The sequence below is a fragment of the Neopsephotus bourkii genome, unplaced genomic scaffold (assembly GCF_033783945.1).
Source record: "Neopsephotus bourkii isolate Nb327-2 ecotype Australia unplaced genomic scaffold, CSIRO-AGI_Nbou_v1 NB_211, whole genome shotgun sequence".
NCBI lineage: Eukaryota > Metazoa > Chordata > Aves > Psittaciformes > Psittacidae > Neopsephotus > Neopsephotus bourkii.
Window position 1 is genome coordinate 23,480 of NW_026900723.1, and position 22,336 is coordinate 45,815.

The 22,336-nt window shown below is 41.0% G+C and overlaps 1 protein-coding gene across 1 annotated transcript; it reads right to left on the reverse strand.

Annotated features, from left to right (window-relative positions):
- Nucleotides 1–7,237: 7,237 nt before the first annotated feature.
- Nucleotides 7,238–21,074, reverse strand: LOC133207440 (PSME3-interacting protein-like). Its single transcript, XM_061344354.1, has 6 exons — nucleotides 21,070–21,074; nucleotides 20,089–20,234; nucleotides 19,799–19,897; nucleotides 11,441–11,576; nucleotides 9,606–9,670; nucleotides 7,238–8,492 (listed from the first exon to the last, which is right to left on the reverse strand). Exons 1-6 carry the CDS (start codon nucleotides 21,072–21,074, stop codon nucleotides 8,275–8,277), a joined length of 669 nt encoding a protein of 222 aa, XP_061200338.1. The 3' UTR covers nucleotides 7,238–8,274.
- Nucleotides 21,075–22,336: the final 1,262 nt, after the last annotated feature.

Here is a 22,336-nt window from a genome sequence, read left to right on the forward strand (position 1 = left end):
GGCAATGTATTTAAAGCAATCCTACTGGAACAAGACAGCCTGCAGCGTACACGTCCCTCCCAAGGGAAGGAGGGGCTCAAGAGAGAACAAATATCTGTCAAATACTACTTGCACTGCTGTTACTGCTCTATTAGCAGGCACACAGACACTAACTGATGACGAATGGCACATAAGCTGAAACACTGACTCTCCCTATTGGTAGCTGAATTAATAGAGCAGCAGTTTACTGCTTAAATCTCCTTTCTCTGCTTTGTGTCTTCATGTAATCATGTTGGATCATTGAGCTCATGAGCATCTTCTACATGTTGTTGAGACAGAGCTTTTTAGCATGCTGGCCATAGAAAATATTAGGATTTTATTACGTCTTTCCTTGTAACTCCCCTGCCTGATTCTTAGCAGCCATTGTATAATTTATCCAGAGGTCAGTGTCACTTTCAGATAAGTAAATTGAGGTACTCAGGAATTAAATTACTTTTCCAAAATCACCCAGTGAATCAGTTAAATATCCTTGAAGAAAACGTAGGTCCTCTTAGTCCTAGTCTAGAACTCATCACGGACTGACATTGCTTTCCTTTTTCACAATGCTTGGGGCAAGCTACATTAACTGAACAAAGCTGAACTGGATTGAGACCAACTTCAAAGGAACCTGCCTATGTATTAGTTCATGGAGAGCCATATCAAAAATAGGTGCTGAAATGTGTGTAGCAAAAACTGTGTTCTGAAGAAAGTCTGTGCTTCTGAGCACCACAGGGGTCACTTGCCACATGAAGTTCTGATGGCTAGGGGTACTGATAGTACTTGGGATCGCAATGGCATGTCATCTCTGACTATCTGGATTCTGAGACTGATGCTAATCTTCCTAAGGAATTGGATCCAGATCGCCATTGCACTCTTGAAGGAAGGCAGTAGGTATGTTTGCCTGAGTTTTGGGAATATATTTTGAATTTTATTAAACAATCTCTGGAGTATACTCTTCTTGAGCTTCGTCTTGCACTACCAAGGGCAGGAAGTTGGGTTGAAGGTCAACACTGGATTTGTCAAGCCATACAGATAGTATAAAGAATGCCAATTCTCTGTCATTGAGATTGTGCTTATAAGAGCTTTCTCTTTTGCAGTAAGGCATTTCTTACCTCCCAGCAGCTCCCTGCCTTAAGAGTACATACAATGTTAGCAGCACCATGCATCCTTGGTGCAAGGAGGTGTGTGCCACATGTGGGACACTGTTAATAGGAGCCTAAGACCTACAGCTGCCAGCTTTGCTCTGTCACTGGATTGTCTCCAGAGAGACACATACTAGTGGTAGAGAATTGGCATTGTTTTGGCTGGGGCTTTTAATTTAGGAAAGACCGGATCCTTATGGCTCCAATCAACCTTTTGTCTGGACATGCATAAATCTGCAGGGAGAATTCCATGACCAGACATTGTAATATGGTGTAGTCCAAGGCTCTTCTTTTCATCTCTGGGTAGAGAGGAAAGAAGAGCAGGATGTGAGAGTTGGGAGGCCTTTTAATTTTTTTTCTGAAATCTGGATAGACTTTATTCACAGTGGTTCCTGGTTTATCCAGTGCCAACTCTTAGTTCTGGTTTGAGTTTGGTTTGGGTTTGTTTTAATGGGAATATAACAAAGGAGAAATGGACTTAACACACCCTTGGATTTCATTGCAAATAAGCTAAGGTCTCATAGGCCTCGGAAGTAGGGCTCTGTTACATCACATGGAGTTAGCTCTGAATTTATCTGTGTGCACTTGCTTGTAGTTTTCTGCCCTCTCTTGTTGACGTTATGGTTCTCAGGATTTAGGATTTTTGTAATGGGATTAGGAAATACTGAAGTTCCGCATTCAGCCAGGTACCTGTTTCCTGTCTTATGCTACTGTGCAGTTAAAGCATAGCAATTAATTTTGGCAGCATTGAATTACTCTCTTTAGTTCCTGTTCATTAAAATCCAGGAACACTTCTAATGCTCTGCAACACTTTTGTTCACAACCTTGAAAGAAGGATTTCAGAAAGTTCATAAAGTTCCTGCTGGGAAGTGATAGCATTCTGTAGTTTTTCAGTAGCCTGGAAAGATCACTTGAGGGTGATGTTTTTACTCTCATGCATAATGCATGAGGTGAAGCTCTGTGTGCAATTACTGTAAACCTAACAGACCATGCCCTGTATTTGGGAAGATGCAAAACAAGCTGCTAACGACTGGAAATCAAATTTCATTTTTCAATACCTTTTAACTACTCTTTCAAAAAACTCACAATTGTCTTGAAATCCATAGGTACTAACAGTTAACAGTTGTTACTCCGTCCATCGTGTCAGTGGTAACCAAGAGGCCTACCATGAGCTGCTGAACACTGCTAATACGTAGTGACTGTTTCTCCTGTGTGCCTCTTACTGCACTTCTACATCTCTAGAGTCAGACAGAAATCGATGTGTTGCTCTTCACCTCCTGACTGCACACGACAGTTCCCTTGTGCTCTCCCTAGCATTTAATAGTTTAGCAGCAGGAATTGGGTAACTTTGCTTTTACATTTTGGAAAATGCCTCCTGTCAAACACACAGCTGTGTATCCTTCTGTCCATGTAACTCTATGAAGGAGCAGTCTTCTGGTCTACAAAACCAGATAATCCTCTGCTGTTTCACCTTAGCCAAACCAGTGTTATGATTCGGAGAAAACTCCAGGAACAAACTTGCCAACAAAGTTTTCAAGCTGACAAGCAAGGATTCTTTCTTGCGGTGCAGGGAGACACGGGGGATAGCTCCTCCTAACGTGTGTCCCTGTATTGCTATACAAGCTGTACTTTTATAGTCCCTGGGCATACATACATATTCATGAGGCTACATATGGATTACATCATTTTCCAGAAAGTTCCCCGCATGTGTACAGAATTGTGCTGGTGGTCTCTGAGGGTCATTTACTTCTTCCAACAATCTTCATCACTTCTGGCAGCCTTTGAAGCACGCACACTAGATTCTTATACCAGCTTAATTGGTTCGTAAGCACGAGAGACATAATAATCCTCCTGTCCTCCTACTTATCAGTTGGTTTAACTGTAGCCCATCCTGGACACCTGCGGTTCCCAGATACTCCTTATCCCTGTGTCCTGTTCTTCTAGACTGTTTTCTTAAAACTATGTCAACTATAATGATTTATCTTGTGAGAATTCTCAGTATGTTCTCTAGCTGTACTCTACTTCTTTTCTGTGTATCATGCACCTCAGTAATTTTCCATTGCTACTGTTACAAAGCCATCAAACTTAACATAACTTAAAACTGATTCTAAAGGTTTATATATTCCATTTTGTAATTTTGTGCTCCCCCTTGTCTCAACCCCCCTCTTTTTCCGTGTTGCAAATTCTTTTGCAACACTTTATATACTACCATTGCCATCTAAAGTCTTTTTGAAATAATTTCCCATTTCTAATTGATGCCTGATTTCATTTCTCTTCCAATCTTCATAATTTATCATAGACCATTTACAACACCAGAGGGAACACTGTATCATACCACAAGTAATCAATATTAAAACAATTAACATCAATACTCCTGCAACCAGTTGCCTCAACCAGGAGAGATTAAGTAACCATGAAGTTAACGTTTTCCATATTTCTTCAAAACCCCAGGAGGTGTCATCCATGGCCATTTCATGAAATATCTTAGTTTGTTTCCGCATTTCCTCCAGATCTGTTTCAATTCTGTCACTTTAGTCTGTATAGGAACAAAAATTTTCATTGATAATGGAACAAACCCCTCTTTGTGATGCCAGTAACATGTCTAGAGCCATTCAGTTTTGTAATATCACCTTAGATAAGCTAGTTATCTCTTGTTGTTCTGCCTGGATTATATCAATAGTTTTACTTTCCATTTCCTCTATGGTTGCTGAGATATTTACAATTTCCTTCTCTAATTCACTTACTCTCAAAGATGGAATTAGCCCCCTTACAAAACTATGAAATGCAGTGTGCCGTTTAATAATAGGGTTAAACCCTCGCTTAATTCATTTACCAAAACTCCTAATCCAGGTCCCAGAAGAATACCTGTCGATAATAGTAAAATTGGGTATTACAGCACCTAAGGTGCATGGCCCCTTCCAGTTGGGGGTAGAATCTTATAAGGATTTTTTCCACATAACCAATACCATCCTTTCCCTTTAGGAACAGGCCACCATTGAACTACGATACCATCTATATTAATAGTATTATTGCAATTTGAATGGTAACCTACATCTGTGACATTTAAACAAGCATGATCTCCTACCCTGGTTCCTAGTGTAATACATCTTTGTGCACATGTGCAATATTTATTTCCTGGGTTAGGATTAACTATTCCAAATTTTAACCTTTCCTTTGAACACAGATTGCTAGTGTTCCCCCACAGATTTGTCCATGAGACAGTGTTAGGAATTGGAACTCCAGTTAATGGGAGATTCAGGCTTTCTCCTGATTTAGGCAACTGTGCACACACCCAACAGTCACTACGATTAAAACCTTAGCAACATTCTGCACTTATTTCAGGTATAAATTCTGGTCCCAAGCTTGTGTGCCAGTTATCATGAGTCCAAATTATGACCGATGCCGTTTCTTACACAAGGGTCCTGAAGGTTTGATCCGCAATGTCTTCTCTGGCTCTGGTGCTTTCTTTATTCTTGAATAATGTATCCAAGCAGGTTGTTCCTTTATCTTCACTGCTGTAAAGGTGGTCAGTAATATCTAGTACGGTCCTCTCCACTTCTCCTGTAGAGGACCTCCTGAAAAATTCTTAACATAAACCCAGTCTCCAGATCTGAAAGGGTGAATTGGATAATCCAAACCTCTTGCTGTTGTCCCTACTATTATCTTCTTTATCTCCTCCAACTGTTTTCCCAGATTGATCAGAAACTGTCAGAGGTAGCCTTCTCTCACTTCCTGAAGACTTCCTCCTTTAAACTGGGACTGATATGGTTTTCCATATAAAATTTCAAATGGGCTAACCTCTTCTTTCGATTGAGGTTTAGTTTGAATTCTTAATAGAGCCAGTGGTACACCTTGGTACCAATATTAATTCATTTCCTGACATATTTTACCAGTCTGTTGTTTGATCAGATGAACCATCTTTTCTACTTGCCCACTGGCCTGAGGCCTGTATGGAACATGTAGTTGCCGATCAATTTTGCTAATTTCTTGTAACAATTTTGCAGTAAACTGTGAACCTCGGTTGTAAGAAATAGCCACTGGTACTCCAAAATGAGGTATTATCTCATTAAATAATGTTTTAATTATTTTTTTTGCATTATTTATCCTACAAGGGAATGCTTCTGGCTAGCCTGAAAAAGTATCCATTAACACCAATAAATATCAATAACCCCCTTTTCTTGGTAATTCAGAAAAATCTATTTGCCACTGCTGTTCCAGATAACTTCTTCTACCAATTGTCCCAATTTGATTTCTATTTTCAGTCTTAGGATTATTCTTAAGACATAGCTGACATTGTTTTGTAGCTAATTGAACTGTGGTTTATAGATTCCTTCCTGCAATTTGTTTGTTTAAGTACTCATATGAAGAGTTGCTACCCCAATGAGTTTTATTACGTTCCTCCTGAACTAACTTTCAGACTTGGTTATATGGGATTACAATTCACCCATCAGGTATCTGAACCTGGCCCTCTTTATTTTCTTATTTTTTAGTTTGTAATTTTGTGCTCCCCCTTGTTGCAGTTAAAAGGGCTATTTGGTCACTTGGCACTTGATGCACCTGTGCACTCTTCATCACTGGTCATTTGCGTGTGATGTACCAACTGGACAGTGAATTTAATTTCATTAAAAAGAACTGTACTAAAATCCATGCCAAGGCAGAAGATCATACAGGGTCTTTTATACTACATAAGGTTGGCCTCAAGGTGTGAAAAAGGAACCTCAGCAAAGAGGAATATGCCCTTTCTTGGCTGTATGCTCTATAGACCTAATGTTAATGGTCACTTAGTTAGCTTGGGTGGGCTCCACATGTCTTTTGTTTAGAAAAATGTAGGAAAGGAGTGAGAGAACATAGAGTGCCTGGAATCCTCTAAATTGCCTGAGAGCTGCCATTGTCTGTTCCTGGAAAGGAAAGGCTTTGGTAAGGTGTCAGAAAGGGGAGAGTTGCTTTTTGAAAACAAATTGTTCTTTCTCATGCAAAGAGGGTCAGTTATTGTTGTACAGGACAGTGTTGATTTATCCTTATGCTCTGTGTCTACTTCCACCAAAATCCAAACTCTCAAAGAACTATTACTGCATAATGTGCCTTGTCAGAGGTGGATGTGCAGGAGAGAATGAATCAACTTTCAAGGTTATTCCCCTTGCCCATTCTGGCCATGGCATACAGCTCTGGGATGAAGTTTGACTTAGTGTCGTGGTTTAACCCCACCCAGACAGCTTGTGCACTCACTCCTCCCCCTTCTTGCCCTCCCCCTACTCCTGGGGGAACGGAGAGGAGAATCAGAAAGAATGCAACTCCTACGGGTTGAGATAAGAACAGTTTAGTAACTAAGGTATAACACAAATCACCACCGCCACCACCAACAATAGCAATGACAAAGGAAATAACAAGGGAAGAGAATACAACACCTCATCACCAGCCGACCGATAACTCGCTCCCCCCAGCCCGACCAAGCACCAGACTGCTTACTTCATCCTCAAGACCCGTGCCCACAATCATCAGAGAGCATTGCACAGACGCCAAGAGGAGGAAACTTATGATAATAAGTTCCTGGAGCTAGTTACAATATTCCCCACCTATACGCAGGAATTATGAATATGTATGTGACTAATGCAATAGTGAAAGTATATAAACCTGTAACAAATACTAATCAGTTGCGCCACTGGCTATGGTCATGCGCCCAGAGCTGTTGCTTTTGCTTTATTGACTTTGTCCCTCAATAAAACATTGTTATCTTGTTTAGAGGAGTGAGTTTGTATTTCACAAATGGGGGCTTGTCCAGGATAAAACCTGCTTTGCTTCTGTGGGCCTAGGGGAATTTGAGTGAAAGGCGCGCCCTGCCAATTTCAGCAGTTTGCTCGGTTTCTTCTGGTCTCATCGGCACTTGCAGGTTATATCGTGGGCAAAGAAGGGGACTCATAAAGTAAAAGAAGGGAAGGGCTCCCAGGAAAACTGTGGTTGCCTGTAATTCATGTGCACGAAGACCAGGACAAGAAAACAGACTGTAAGTATTGTTTGGTTAGGGGGGAATACGGTTGTGATCAGTGTGTGAATGAGACACAGACCCGGTAACTTTGAATTTTGCTGTGCCCCATTTCTCAAATACAGAATAAAAATAACATTTTAATACAGAACACATGGCTCTTTCTATAAGACTTAATTTCTTCAAGTGAGTGTTTTTTGCCTGTTAGTCTTGTGCAAACTTCTTAGATCACCAGAATTCATTCTTTCCATAAAAATTTTAAAGATAAGGCTCCCTCTTCCCTACCCTCATACCTTCATTATGTTCTGTCCTGGGTTCAGCTATAACAGTTATTTTTCTCCTTCTTAGTAGCTGGTGCAATGCTGTGTTTTCGACTTCAGTCTGAGAACAGTGCTGATAACACACCAATGTTTTTAGTTGTTGCTAAGTAATGTTTACTCCAATCAAGGACTTTCTCAGCCTCATGCTCTGACAGGGAGGAGGGGAAGTTGGGAGGAAGCAGAGACAGGACACCTGATCCAAATTAACCAAAGTGATACTCTACACCACAGCAGGTCATGCCCAGTATAGAAACTGGGGGAGTTACCCAGAAGGCTCAGATCGCTGCTTGGGTCAGGCTAGGTATCAGTTGGTGGGTGATGAGCAATTATATTGGGCGTCACTTGTGTTTATTGTTTTCTTCCCTTTCCCCTTTTAGTTTTATATTCTCACCCCTTGTTATTTCCTTTATCATTATTGTTATTGGTGGTAGGAGTAGTGGTTTTGTATTACACCTTAGTTACTGGACTGTTCTCATCTCAACCTGTGGGATTTACATTCTTTTGATTCTCCTCCCCATCCCTCCAGGAATGGGGGGAGGAGGGGAGGAGTAAGCAAGCGGCTGCGTGGTTCTGAGTTACTGGCTGGGTTTAAACCATGACAGTTACTAGGTGTGCCTTCTGGTTTAGGATGGCAGCCTTTCTTACAGAAATGGAAAGCTGAGGGGGGGATATAATGAGTTATTTTAGGAGTATCTGAGTGTATTAACATTGCGAGGCTAGCTAGAAAGATTTCATTTGGGGCAGAAGGATGCATCAAGCATCCATCAGGGCTTTGGAAGATACTCTGCACTACATTACACATGGAGGGATTTCATTATGGACCATCAAAGAAATTGTTGCTATGGAAGACAGAAGAGATGATCTTCCCAGTGGAATTAATAGTGCCTTCACTATCCGAGCTGGACTCTGAATCACTGCTGCCCGAGTAGGTGCCCAGGCTAGGCAGGATCCCAATGCACACGGCTGCTGAGGAACAGTGGACTGTGGAGCCTCCCACCGAGCTGCTCCCCAAGGGAACACAGGATGTTTTTTCTGAAAGAGAGATACCACGGTCAAAAAAGAGTACACGGGGAAAAGGCTTTTAATCAGCCTTGTGTCAGTTACCTGCTATTGCCACAGCAGTGAATGACTGCAGGATTTAATTAAAGCATAAGGCAGCTTTGTGTTGCAATGAAGCTATTCTGACAGGAAGGACTTGCTACCTCAGGGTATTTTTTTTCCTTTTCTCATCACTAGTTTCAGTCCAGCTCTATGCTGGCATTACAGATTTTCATTCTAAAGTTGTCAGTTTGATGCTTGTCAAGTACCAAAGCCACTAAATAAGAATAAATAGCTCTGCTTTGTGTAATTGAGTATTTTTTTGCAATTTAACAGCATAGTTGGGGAAAAGCTTTATTCTGCCAGTCAACGTCTCCCATCTTCCACAGCTGATTATTTCTAGTTTTCTGAAAGTTTACTGAACGGAAGGAGATTCAGGAAGGTCCTTGGGCTGCTATTATACAATTGCAGCTCATCCTATTTGTGTCAGAGTATCCTGACAGCAAGTCAACTGCAGCCCTGACAGCTAAGACTGAAACGCAACTTAATTTTGCTTCTACTTCCCCATAATTTTCTGAAACAAATTCGTTTCAGGATGGAAAAGTTCACTTCATCGCATGAAAAGCTAAAAGTGGATAAATGCAAATACATCAAATGCTGCTGTGAAGAGGAAGGGTTGATATGCTCTCCATGTCTCCTCTTGGCAAAACAAGCATTAGGCTCAAAATGCAGCCAAGGAGACTCTTATTAGTTATCAGGTAGAACTCCTTAAGGGTAAAATCAGTGATGCATTAGAATAAACTGCCTAAGGAGGGTGCACAATCTCTATCTGTGGAGATTTAAGAGCAGCTTAGACAAATGCCCATCAGGAATAATTTAGGCAGGGGACAGACTGATGACCTGTAGAGGTTCCCTCCAGCCCTATTTTCTATGAAGACTGCTGTCAGCACCTATAGTTACCATTTCTGCTGCTTTGAGAACATGCCAACTGTGATCTGTGCGTAATGAAGGACCAGACAAGCAAATCCTCTATCACATTTAACACTAAGTCAGTTGCTGTTCAGACGAGAGACAGCCAGCTTGCCACATGCAGAAATCAGGACATACCTTGATTCTTTTCATCATGATCAGTATCTAGTTTCAACCTCTTCACACTGTTACCACCATCTGAACTGTGGACAAAATAAGAAAGTGTCTTGTTTCTTATAAGGTAACCATTTAATTACTGTGAAGTTAAAGTCACATCTTTGCATCAAATGCTATAGCAAATGCCAGTGGGATCCCCTGATGACCATCACTACTTCTAACTGCTCTTAAGTGGAGCTCCTTGGGGAACATGCAGGATCCTAGACAGAGCCAACACCTACACTGCAAGTAGGTTAACCTGGGAAACATTTGGACTCTGGGAGTCCAAGTTAGACCTCTTGCACAGCAGCCCAGAGCTGCCTATTCAGCTGGAAGTACTTCAAAGGAGATCAAGAATGATGACCTGAGCTTTAGCCACCCCAGATGCCCACAGGCTTGCTCATGTGGATGATTACCATAATTGCTGGTGCAACACCCATGTCTCTTCCCTTTTATGGTTTCAGTTTCTTTTTACGCCCCTCTTGTATGTTCCTAATCTTAAGCCATCCACATAAACAAATGCTTCCCAGCTTCAACTGTGATGAACTAAAGTGATGAAGTATGAGCATCCTTATGCATTAACTCTTTCCTGTCCCTGTCAGAGCATATGGTAAAGATAAAAGGTTTTAATAATAATACATCCTTTACAGGAAACTACAAAGCTCAGAGAGCAGATGTTGATCTCATGTTACACTTGGTTTGGGACAGTTTGCAATAAAAGATAAGACAGCAAAAATAGAAGACTGCAAAGCAAGTCTGTGATGGCACTGACATGTCAGTTAAGCTGCTCTCTTCAAATTGATGCCATCTGCAGACTTCAGATGTGCCATTAAGCACATGCCAGCTCCTTCTCTACATTCTACTGTGTTAAGTACTAGTAGTTATAAGAACACACCCCCCACCCCCGAAAAAACCAACAACAAAAAACAAACACACCCCAAAAAATTTTTGGCTGCTTGTTATCAGTTCAAGGCTTTTCTTCTCTGCCTTCCAAAAACCCAAACAACTACCCAACCCTACACACATTAGATGGTAGAAGTACTTACTTCAGTTTTCAGACATGCAATTACTGCTGTACTGGTAGCTAAGCATCACCCTACAAGATAAGCTTCTAAAATAATCTCTCATTCTCTGGGACAAAAACACTGACTGAATTTTGAGATGTCAGTAATCAACTTAAGTATTAGATGACTCATCTGTGGGAAATAACCCTGGTCTCACATTGCCTAGTTTCTCCAGAACCTGTAGCACACCAGCAGCTGTGTTTGCAGGCCATGATCAAAACAGCAAACAGGTCACAAACCCAGCTACCATCTCCCTGGGATGGAAAGAGTGCAAATCAGTGAGGAACAAGGGAAGTTTGCCTGATACCCTCAGGATCAAATTGGTACACCGAGCTCCTCTCTTGTAACCTGTCTCCCCCATGCTGCCCCCAGCAGCAATTAAAACACAGATAAAAATCAGTTGATACACTATGCAAACCTGAATGAAATCACACAGGTGAGGTGACACTGATATCTATAAATAGAGACGTAAAATAGATTCCCCCTAGATCCCCAAGTGAGATTGGTCAAGCCTGGCAGTCTAGAATAAACAGTCAACCCACTTGCTTTTACACACACTTTTGAATTGTGTCATGTTTTTTCCTAGTTTGTGAGAGCCTATGGAAACAAGGCTGGTCTTTTCTTCTACCTCCCCCCTTTTTTCTTTAGGACTAAAGTTCACACCTCACTCTTTGAAGGCAGTTTTGGCCTGCCTTCATTTACATTACTAACTGGGTTCCGTTCCTCATGAATTTATAAAGGTGCGAAACTAACCTGTGTTTCACAGCTCCTGCTAACAGCTTTGACTGAGAGAATGTGTTCTTGTTTTCCACTGACTTGATGGGCAATTTCTTCTCAGTTTCCTTCTTTGTGTCCACACTGACTCCCACTTCACTGAGAGTGCTGTGAACTAAGGGTTAAGGATCAACCAGGAAGAAATGGAGAGAACAGATACTTCCTCTCCTGATATATTTAGCCAGCTCTGCTGACAGCAGCAACTGAAGTTCATTCACATATTCTATCAAAATAGCTTTATTTGTAATGACATTTAGCTGATATCTTTGGCCAAGACAGCAGAGACTTCACCCTCTGGGTCTGGAGTTCTCTCAGTATTAATATCAGCTCTCCCTGTAAAGACATCCAGGCAGCAGATCAGGAGATGCTTTTCTGAAGGCAGAAAGGTGCAACACACGACACATCCAGCACCCATAAACATACCCAGCATCCTGCCTTTTCCTAAAAGTCTTAGAAAATCAAAAAGGTCAGACTGGATTAACAGGGGTAAGAAAAAAAAAAAAAAAGCACAATACAATATTCCCCTCTCTATGGGGATCAACACATTTGTAATTCAAATTTGCTGCTTCAACCCCTAAATCCTTATATGTAGCAATATGTGGGCTCACTTCCACTCCTCCAAACCTCCTTTTGCTAAGTCCAGCAGACATCAGCCTGCCACAGCAAAACAGTTCAACTTTCTGGTTTTGTACTTATTTAACTTTTTATCTCATCTCTCTGTAAGGGCCACAAGTCTACTACTGCCAGTTTGAACACCAAACCCAAGAGGAAGGAGACACATCTGACTAAAGGGCACATGTGGTTCAAGATTCACCCCAAAAGATTGTGACAGCATAGAAAAACTAAGTAGCTTAAAACAGTGTTAGAATCATGGGATGCAGCTGAAACCTATCATGAGGAAGAGAAGCTTAATCAGGTTCTTAGGATAAGGAGGAGCTTGGTCTGTTATTAAGGCACACACTAAACAGGTCTCCTTGCATGCAGGACCTACTCCCATCCTGATAACTGCTCATGTTCAAGCTATCCCTGATGAAGCAAGTTCTGTCAAAGATCCTGTTTGTTGATGAGGTGCCAGTGGAGTCATAAAAACTTCTGCAAAACTTTTAAACTCCACATAGCAAAGGCAAGTCAACCTGATTTAAAAGGGTATTTGTTTATAAACCTAAATCTAACCTGATTGCAATTCCACTGATCATATGACATCACCACAAGCTGGAGTTTCACAGGTGCCCCAGTTACTGCAGACAAATTGGACAGTGAATTTCACATCAATAGACCATATACATTAAGTCATAGTTTTTTCCTCACTGGACATCTGCAAATCAAAAAACCCTTACACCTTCCTTTGAAGTGAAACACTCAAAGTCTCCAATCACTTTACAATTAGGAGCATTCAGATGCCATTCCAATAATGGATTTTCCTAAGGATACAGTAGTAACCCAGACTGCTCCCTATCTCAACTGAAAGCCATGTCAGCCAAAGCCCCTGCTAAGTTTTATTTCAGATGTCAGAGGAGTGCCATCCTGTGGCTATCAGAAGCAATCTGAAAGCTCATTGTGTCAAACATGGTTTGATGTTGCAACACACGATTCCACACACCAGTGTTCAACTTCTGTGTGTCCATTCGTTACCTTTTTGCATTCGAACACGGTGCTACAAAAGCCAGGCTGAGGAACCCAAAGACTTTTAAACAATATCAAATTACAGGGTTTTCACTTCCATCCAGGATGCCATTCTCCTGACACACCTCAACTCCCAGAGACACAGCACATTTTTAATAGATATTTTCTATGTACTGCTACCATTAGCAAATGTAACACTATCTAGACAAGAAGCATCCCCTCTCAGGAAGACTACATTAGAAATAAACCTCTTGATATTAAATATCAGCAGCATTTAAAAAGCTGTCTTACAGAAAAGCCTGCTTCTTGGGAGTGGGACTTTTCCTACATTTACATAGGATTTCAGACAAGAGGGTGCTGTTCTCAAACACTTCCTGGGACTGGCTTTAAAAAAATAAAAAATCCTTCAAGTTTAAATCTTTAATCCTTGGGTGACATGGTCTAGTGGGAGACATCCATGGCAGAGGGGTTGGAACTCAATGATCTCAAGGTCCTTTCCAACCCTAAATATTCTATAATTCTATGAAACACTGTCAGACCAGTGGGGTCTGGATAGGGCAAGAAGCAAACCCCCCTAGTTGTTCATGTAGGAGGAAATAAAATTCCTATGCATCCATGCATATGAATTTCTTGTGCTTGAGAGCGCATTAAAATTTTCCAAGGCATACTTATCCTTTAAGGAACATGATTTCATGTATAGGTTTTTACCTTGAAATTAATGCCTCTGGGTAGCTTAAATTGGGTGTTATACCAAGAAAAAGACCAAATAATCAAACCCAAGAGGTTGACATTCCTCTTATTAGTTTGGAAAAGCACTTGAACAGTGCCTATAGACCCAGCACATTTACCTAGCATCCACTGTTTTTTGTCACTGTACTGATAAACCATTAGTAACAACCTGCAGATGCAAAAACACCTTTTCTATTTCAAAAGCATACCACCAAAACTTTCAAAACACAGGTGAGTCATTTTGCAAATTTTCCTGAGTTTACTTGAAATATTATGGTTAAATAATAATAATAATAATAATATTTTAAAAAGGGAAAGGAATGAGCAAAACTTCTCAGTTCCTCATGAGATGAAGCAACTATAAAACATTCTCCCTGCACCCACTCCATCAGTAATAACTTCTGCAGTTTAATTTACAGCAAGACTTCAGATACAAAGCCAGACAATATTTTGAAGACTGCAAAGACTGAGGTTAGATGGCCTGTACATCTTGAACAGGCCCTGCTCACTAAATTCAGGGATCCATGTGTTATGTGGCTTATTCAAGACAACATAAGATTCCCTCTGGGCTGGTACGTTTCACCCCAGATGTATGTGACCTAACTTAGAGCTGTCAGCTGCTTCCACAGCACAATCTTATATGGCACATCCCTGAATTGGCCAGACCCACAAGCAACAATCACCAAAACTAAATATTGAGACAAGGAGGCACAAAATCACAAAATGAAATATAAACCTTTGTAAATAAGTAGAATCAGTTTTAAGTAATGTTAAGTTTGATGGCTTTGTAACAGTAGCAATGGAAAATAACTGAGGTACATGTTTCACAGAAAAAAAAATAGTAGAGTGCAGCTAGAGAACATAATAAGAATTCTTGTATAGGATAAACTGTTGTAGTTGGCATAGTTTTAGGCCCTTATTACCTTAGTACAACAATAAGTGTAAGAAAAACAGGATAGAAAAACAGAACGTGGGGATGGGGAGTATCTGGGACTAGCAGGTGTCCAGGATGGGCTGCAGCTAAACTAACTGATAAGAAGAACAGGATGATTGCTATGTCTGCAGTGTTACTGAACCAATTAAGCTGGTATAAACATTATCTACTGCGTGTGCTTCAAAGGCTGTCAGAAGTGATGAAGATTGTTGGAAGAAGTAAACGACCCTCAGAGACCACCACCACATTCTGTACACATGCGGGGAAACTTTCTGGAAAACTACGTAATTCATTCACAGCCTCATGAATATGCATGTAATTAATGAATATGTATGCCAAGTGATTATATAAGGACGGCTTGTGTAGCAATACGGAGACATATGCTAAGCGGAGCTATCCTCCATGTCTCCCGGCGCCGCAATAAAGAATACCTGCTTGTCAACTTAAACTTCGTTGGCGAGTTCATGGAGATTTCTCTGATTTATCCTATGAGCATCCCATTATGAGATCCAAGAAATCAAGAAAAAATTCCAAATCATTCAACCAACTGTAACATATTTCTGAAGTGAAAAAAATGCATGAGCATTGACAGGGCTTTGAGCAACCTGGTCTAGTGGTAGGTGTCCCTGCCTGTGGCAGCAGGTTGGAACTGGATCATCTTTAATCTCCCTTCCAACCCAAACCATTCTAGGATTATTGCTTTTTCATAAACACATTGCTGAGATAACTTAGATGCTCTTCTCAGAACACATGTTCTAAATTGTAAAACATTAACTAATACAAAGTAATGCAGACCTTTGTAGCATTGGCACTGTTCAGCTTTACTTGCTGACTGGTTTTAGTCACCTTGTGCCAACAAACTCATTTATGTTAAAGCATCCTGGAGAACTTGTGCTTTGCTCACTGATGACTTAAAATGGTTTTTATCAGCAGGCAAGAGACCATCAGGTTCTGCATAGATTCAGTAAACCTCAAAAAAACAATGCTTAGCTTAGCACAGCACAGAAATCCTCAAATCATTCCAACCTACCTTGACTGACATGATCTAAGAGAAAAAACATCCTATATTATTTTCTAGCACATCTTGAAAATTTGGCATTTAACAGCAAAGCCAAACTATCCTGCTCCTAATACTACCTAAAAGTCTGTATTACCCAAAGGAGCCGAGTCTCCATGGGCACTGACTTCCCAGAAGAAAGTCAGCACATCTACACAGATGTATGTAATTTCTCATCCTGCAGTTATCAGCAAGAGAGAAAGTAGATAAGACTTCAAAACAATAACAGAGACATTCAAACGTTATTTCAAACAGGCATGTTAAAACCAGCCAATATGCAGTAAAAAAACAAAGAACATTTACTTTTCAATAAGAAGCAAAAGATAAGAAGCAATATGCTGATTTTCCTCTATGTTCTTTTACTCTTTTTAGCTATGGTATTTCATGCCCTTAATAACAGGGAAAACTAAACCAAAATCCCAAACAAGTGGAGGGGGAAAGAAAAGTACCAAAGATGTGTAGGTTGAGGGGGAGGGAGGAACATCAAACATTACAGTGGGAGATCCAAGTTACAATGAAAACATTAAATGTTAAAAAGTATATACATGTTCTGTAACACAGTGTCGTGGTTTTAACCCAACCAGACAGCTTGTTACCCACTCCCCCCCCTTCTTGCCCTCCCCCTACTCCTGGGGGAACGGAGAGGAGAATCAGAAAGAATGCAACTCCCACGGGTTGAGATAAGAACAGTTTAGTAACTAAGGTATAACACAAATCACCACCGCCACCACCAACAATAGCAATGACAAAGGAAATAACAAGGGAAGAGAATACAACACCTCATCACCAGCCGACCGATAACTCGCTCCCCCCAGCCCGACCAAGCACCGACCAATACCTCCTCCAACCCTGCAGTCCACCTAGCCCTTCCGGGTCCCTCCCAGTTCCCTCCTGGGCATGACGTGCTGTGGTATGGAATACCTCTTTGGTCAGTTTGGGTCAGGTGTCCTGTCTCTGCTTCCTCCCGTCTTCCCTCCTCCCTGGCAGAGCATGAGGCTCACAAAGTCCTTAGCCAAACCAAAACATTTTTATCAGCTTTGTTCCCAGGCTGAAAGTCAAAACACAGCACTGCACCAGCTACCAAAGAGAAAAAATGACTGTCACTGCTAAACCCAGGACACACAGAACGTTCTGTAACACGTTCTGTACACACGTTCTGTAACACAGTTCTATAGAAGCAGTGTTTATCACAGAATAAAACTACAGCCCTGTCTCTTCTCCTCCTCTATACAACTACCAGCCATTTTAACGTAAAGGATATTCTGTATTCATTTAGTTTTTTCAGCTCTTCTTCTCTTTGTTGCTTTTCTAGTAGCTCTTGCTGCTGAGAAACCTCATCAAGGAAATGAGTCTCATCTTCATCTAAGCCTCTTACCATATTTTCTGAATAAAGGAAAAGAATGCATGTTGATAAGATAAAACCACTTAGGAAACAGCTGGATTCTGTAATTAAGGAGTGGAAACACTAGAAGTCTTTCCCATCCAGTTTGCTAGCAGTCAGTTTCCTGGTGGCTACCTGAACAAGAATTGCTTAGTCACATCACCAATGATGACCTGGACCAAGAGTTTACTTCAGTAAACTGTAAACTCTCCATCTGGAAAGAATCCTGTAGGCACAGTTGGAGACTTTTATGCATTCATGCTGCCATCTGTACTTCCCACTTTTCACCACCAAAAATACAAGTGACTCTTGAGAGACAGGAAATAACTTCCACTTCTCCTTATTTTGGTTACATAATCATTCAGAAATATTTTTTTTTTAAGTTGCATTATAGAGAATGGAAAGAAATTCTTCCCTGTGAGGGTGATGAGACGCTGGCACAGGTTGCCCAGAAAAGGTGTGGCTGACCCATCCCTGGCAGTGTTCAAGGCCATGTTGGACAGGGCTTGGAGCAACCTGCTCTAGTGGAGGGTATCCGTGCCCGTGGCAGGGGGTTGGAACTGGGTGAGCTTTAAAGTCCCTTCCAACACAAATCACTCTTGTGATTCTATGATTATTCTTCATTTAAAATGTTGTAACAGTCTACTAAAATTACTTTGAAAAGGAAGACATTCTTGCAATGCTGAATAACCCAGCAGAAAGAACTGCTAGTCTGCGTACTGGATTTAATGTGCACAAAAAGTTTAGAGTGTAACTAAGTTTGTGTATTTATGTGAACACAATTCTTCAGCATTAAGGTGTTTCTCCTCCGAAGTCCCATCACCAATTCTGACAGATCAGAATGACAGCGCACTAAACTCATTTTCTACACCTCCAAAATTCCCATGGATAGAAAAATTATTTATGAACATTTTAAGGCAAATTCAAGCATATAAGGGGACAAATCTTGTCACAAGTGGCCAAATTGAGATGAACTCTGATGAGGTAAAACTAGTGGTCCAAAGTCCACCCAACACTAATTGTTAGTTAGTCAGTTCCTCCCACTTACCTTCTCTCCCAAAGAAATTTGGCTATAGGAATGATTCTAAAAGCATCTACTACAAAACAGCAAAGGTAGTCATGGTCATCAGTGCCGTACTCGATAGCATCTGCAGGGGCAGGGAGTATTACCTAAGGAAACTCAGATTGTCCCAAACATAAAGGTAAAACGTGATTTTGTCACATCACAAATGCAAGAGAAATTCTAGACAGAATCCAGCTAGACAAATTCGAGCTTAAAGAACACAATCATTTAAGGGTAAGGCTTCCAGCTAAAGAACGAAAATGGATCAGAACCCACCTTAAAATGGAGTCTCACAGTATCATCCCCACTTCTCTTTAGATAAGAGCCAATAGCTCCCTTTTTCCCAAAATGGTGGACTAATAATTTTCTAGTTCTCATTATCATCTTTGCACTCAGCAGCACATGCAATACAATGCAAAGGATTTTTCTATAAAACCAGAAATTCAAACAACAGCAGAAATTAGGTTTCTACTTCATCAGAAGAGCTAAACACCTACTTTTAGAATAATCAGCTCCTGCATGTTTAGCCATCTTGAGCTTCAACTCACTTTTGTGTCAACTAATTATGGCTTGGAAATCTAACAGCTGCTGAAACAGGGTTTTTTTTTTATTGATTCAAATAGAGTTTGTTGTGGTTTAAGCCCAGCTGGTAACTCAGAACCACGCAGATGCTCGTTCATCCCGAGGGGGATGGGGAGGAGAATTCAAAGAATACAGAACTACTACTGCTACCACCAATAAATAATAATAAGGGAAATAACAAAGGGAGATAATATAAAACTAAAAGGGGAAAAGGAAAAACAAAACACAATAAACTAAAGTGATGCCAAATACAATTGCTCACCACCCACCAACTGATACCCAGCCTGACCTGAGCAGTGATCTGGGACTTCTGGGTGACTCCTCCCAGTTATACTGGGCATGACATGCTCTGGGGTGGAATACCCCTTTGGCTAGTTTGAGTCAGATGTCCTGCCTCTGCTTCCTTCTGGCTTCCCCTCCTCTCTGGCAGAGCATGAGACTGAGAAAGTCCTTGATCGGAGTAAGCATTACTTAGCAACAACTAAAAACATCGTGTTATCAGGACTGTTCTCAGGCTAAAGTTGAAAACACAGCACTGCAGCAACAACTAAAAAGGGGAAAAAAACCCTGCTACAGCTGAAACCAGGACAGAGTTCAAGAGTCTGAAAACCACATTACATTTCCACTCTTCCAGGAACTGGTATCAGGGAATTTTTTGATTTAATTGTGCAAAATAAGCCAAGCATTCCATGCTTTACAGGAATGCAGTTTTGAAACTGCAAGCAACTTTGGAGGGTCACAGCTGCACAGTGCTGTCACAGGGCCCAGGACAATGTGTTGTCTGCAGGAACATCTACCACCCTTGAACAATACAAGACATGAATAATACTTTTCTGAAGCCTCTATTTATCTCTCAGAAACAGACAAAACACAGATATGTCCCTCAGTCAGATGTTGTATACAGCTGTTGCACACAATACATGCAGCTTGCTGGGTTTTGGTTCAAAATAGGAACTAATGGTGCTTACTGAATTTAAACTGCTCCTCAAACTCCTTCTGCATTTTTTCTCTCTGCTCCTGAAGTATTTCAGACAAGGAATGTGAGCTGTATGCCTCCTCTGGACATTCTGAAAGGAAGGAACAAATCGGGAAATGAGACCATACATTAGAAACACTAAATCACCAACAAATCTTAGTTCCTTTATGTAGAAACCTTTTGAAATCGTAGAATACAAACTATTACCTTTTATTTCTGTTTTCCACAAAAGCAAAATATTCTCAGATCTCCTTCCTAAAATTATTAAAATTTATCCCATACCTTCTGGATCCTCAGGTTTTCGGACCTTTTCCCATTGCTCTTGCCTCCTCTTCTGTCGCTCCTCTAGCTCAGATTCAGATACAAATCTCTTGTGAATCACAAGGTCAGCAGTACCATCTGTCCCATCCATTGTGGAAGAGCCCGTCCTAAAAACACAATATGAAAGACGTCACAGACCTGATATCACTTATCAGTTCATAACAGGTTACTACACATACTGAAAAACAGACCTGCAGCACTGGTAATAATTTCAGTTCTCTAAAGACCACCACAATGATTGAGATACCTACTGATGTGGTTTAAGCCCAGTCAGTAACCCAGAACCATGCAGCCACTTGCTCACTCACCCCCCTTCTTCCTCCCCCCACTCCCAGAGGGATGGGGAGGAGAATCGAAAGAATGTACCTCCCATGGACTGAGATAAGAACAGCCCAGTAACTAAGGTATAATACAAAACCACTACTGCTATCACCAATAATGACAATGATAAAAGAAATAATAAGGGAAGAGAAGATAACCGCTCACCACCTGCAGACCAATACCCTGATATAAGGAAAGCAAGTGCCTGGAAAACATAGCGTTAAAATACTTTTAACTTAACTTAGGTCTAAGATAGAGAACAATGTGTTGCAAGTCTGTGGTGTGATAACAGAACTTAGTAGTCTTACTAACAAGAGTGAATTGTTTCCTTTCATCCTTCTAATGAGTGAAGTATGTCTTACCATACTTGTAATTATCAGTTATTTTGGAGACAGTGACTCCCAAACATCTGCTAGCTTGGGAGGCAATAAATTTTGTAGATGAAAGTCACATGCACTGTTTTAAATCTTTGCCAGCTATCAGAAACTTGCAGATATGGCTGGTTTCAGCTAATTTGTGATTACCGGGGCATCCAACTGTGCCAAAGGTGAAAAGTGCACCCTGAGAGAGACTGCTTACTTCATCTTGAAGACCCCTGCCCACATGAGGAAGGCTACTTACTTCATCTTGAAGACCCCTGCCCAGGACCATCAGAGGGCTAATTGCAATATATCTCCCCCTCCCCCCCCCCCCCGGTAACCTAATGAATATGTATGTTTGCATGTTAATAAATATCTGCTTGCTTAACCCCTCAGTGTGCAAGTTAGGAGGAGCAATCCCCCTTGTACCCAGCGCTGTAATAAACATACCTGCTTTAGAACTCGGAGTTGTAGAGTCTGATTCTGTGCTTCAGTTTGGCATCCCAGATGGGACCATCTCTGTCCGGTTGCAAGACCTGCTGAGGACGGGATTCCTCTGGGTGCCCCCGAGATTTCTCGGAAGAACTCCTCCACTCACTCAGATCACTGCAGGGGCAGACAAGGACCATCACTAGTGAATCACCAGGTATGTTTGAACCAGGTAAAGGGGATACCTATAAGTTGTAAGGAGATGTCCTACGTGAGGCAAAGAGCGCAGGTGCTCACTCCAAGGGTTTGGTGTATCGATACACAGGTCATAGGTAAAGGCGTATACCTGGCTGCTGGTATACACCCACAAGAAGCAGAGGGCATCTTGTGGTTTGGGTCCTACAAGACACAGGGGATGTCTTCTGGAAATGGTTTTGGGTCTTATTGGTATTCATCTTATTTTGTAGCTTGTTACAGTAATTATTTTGGTCTTCTGATTTTGGTATTGGTGACAGACTGTTATAACTGTGTTATTAATTGTTCATTTGGTTGAATTTTAGTCTCTGTCTCAGTGTTGCAACTGTGTGGAGCGTGTCTGTAGGATCCCGTATGTGTGTGAATGTGATATTGATAATGGAAAATCAGCAGAGTGGAGAGAACTTGGAAATGTCCTTTAGGGTGAATTTTGGCACATTGGAAAGAACTGGGAGGGTCTCCTGGGGGCTCAGTAAACAAGAAAATGTTGGTAAAATATTGTAACCAATGGTGGGCTTTGTATGTTTTGGAAGATCAGGAAAAATGGCCTAAAAATGGAACTCTGAACTATAATACATTGTTACAATTAATGTTGTTTTGAGGGGGCAAGGAAAATGGGATGAAGTAATGTATGCAGATATGTTTTTCACTTTAAGAAACTACGTGGAGTGACAGACTGAATGCAAAATTAATATAGCTCTGCCAGATCTCTTAATTTTAGCTGTGGAAAAGGACAGGGAAAAACAGAAAGCTAAGTTGGAGAGATGTTGTTCAGCCTGTGATACTGGGGGAATGATGTTTAAAGTTAAACAAACAAACAAACAAACAAAAAACCAGAGTAATCA

Excerpts from the sequence above, each read along its gene's own strand:
- LOC133207440 (XM_061344354.1), bottom strand. Across the intron at positions 19,898-20,088 it reads AAAACCTGAGGATCCAGAAG|AATGTCCAGAGGAGGCATAC; the intron begins GTATGGGATAAA and ends CCTTCCTTTCAG. Across the intron at positions 9,671-11,440 it reads GCAGGAGCTGTGAAACACAG|TTCAGATGGTGGTAACAGTG; the intron begins GTTAGTTTCGCA and ends TTTTGTCCACAG.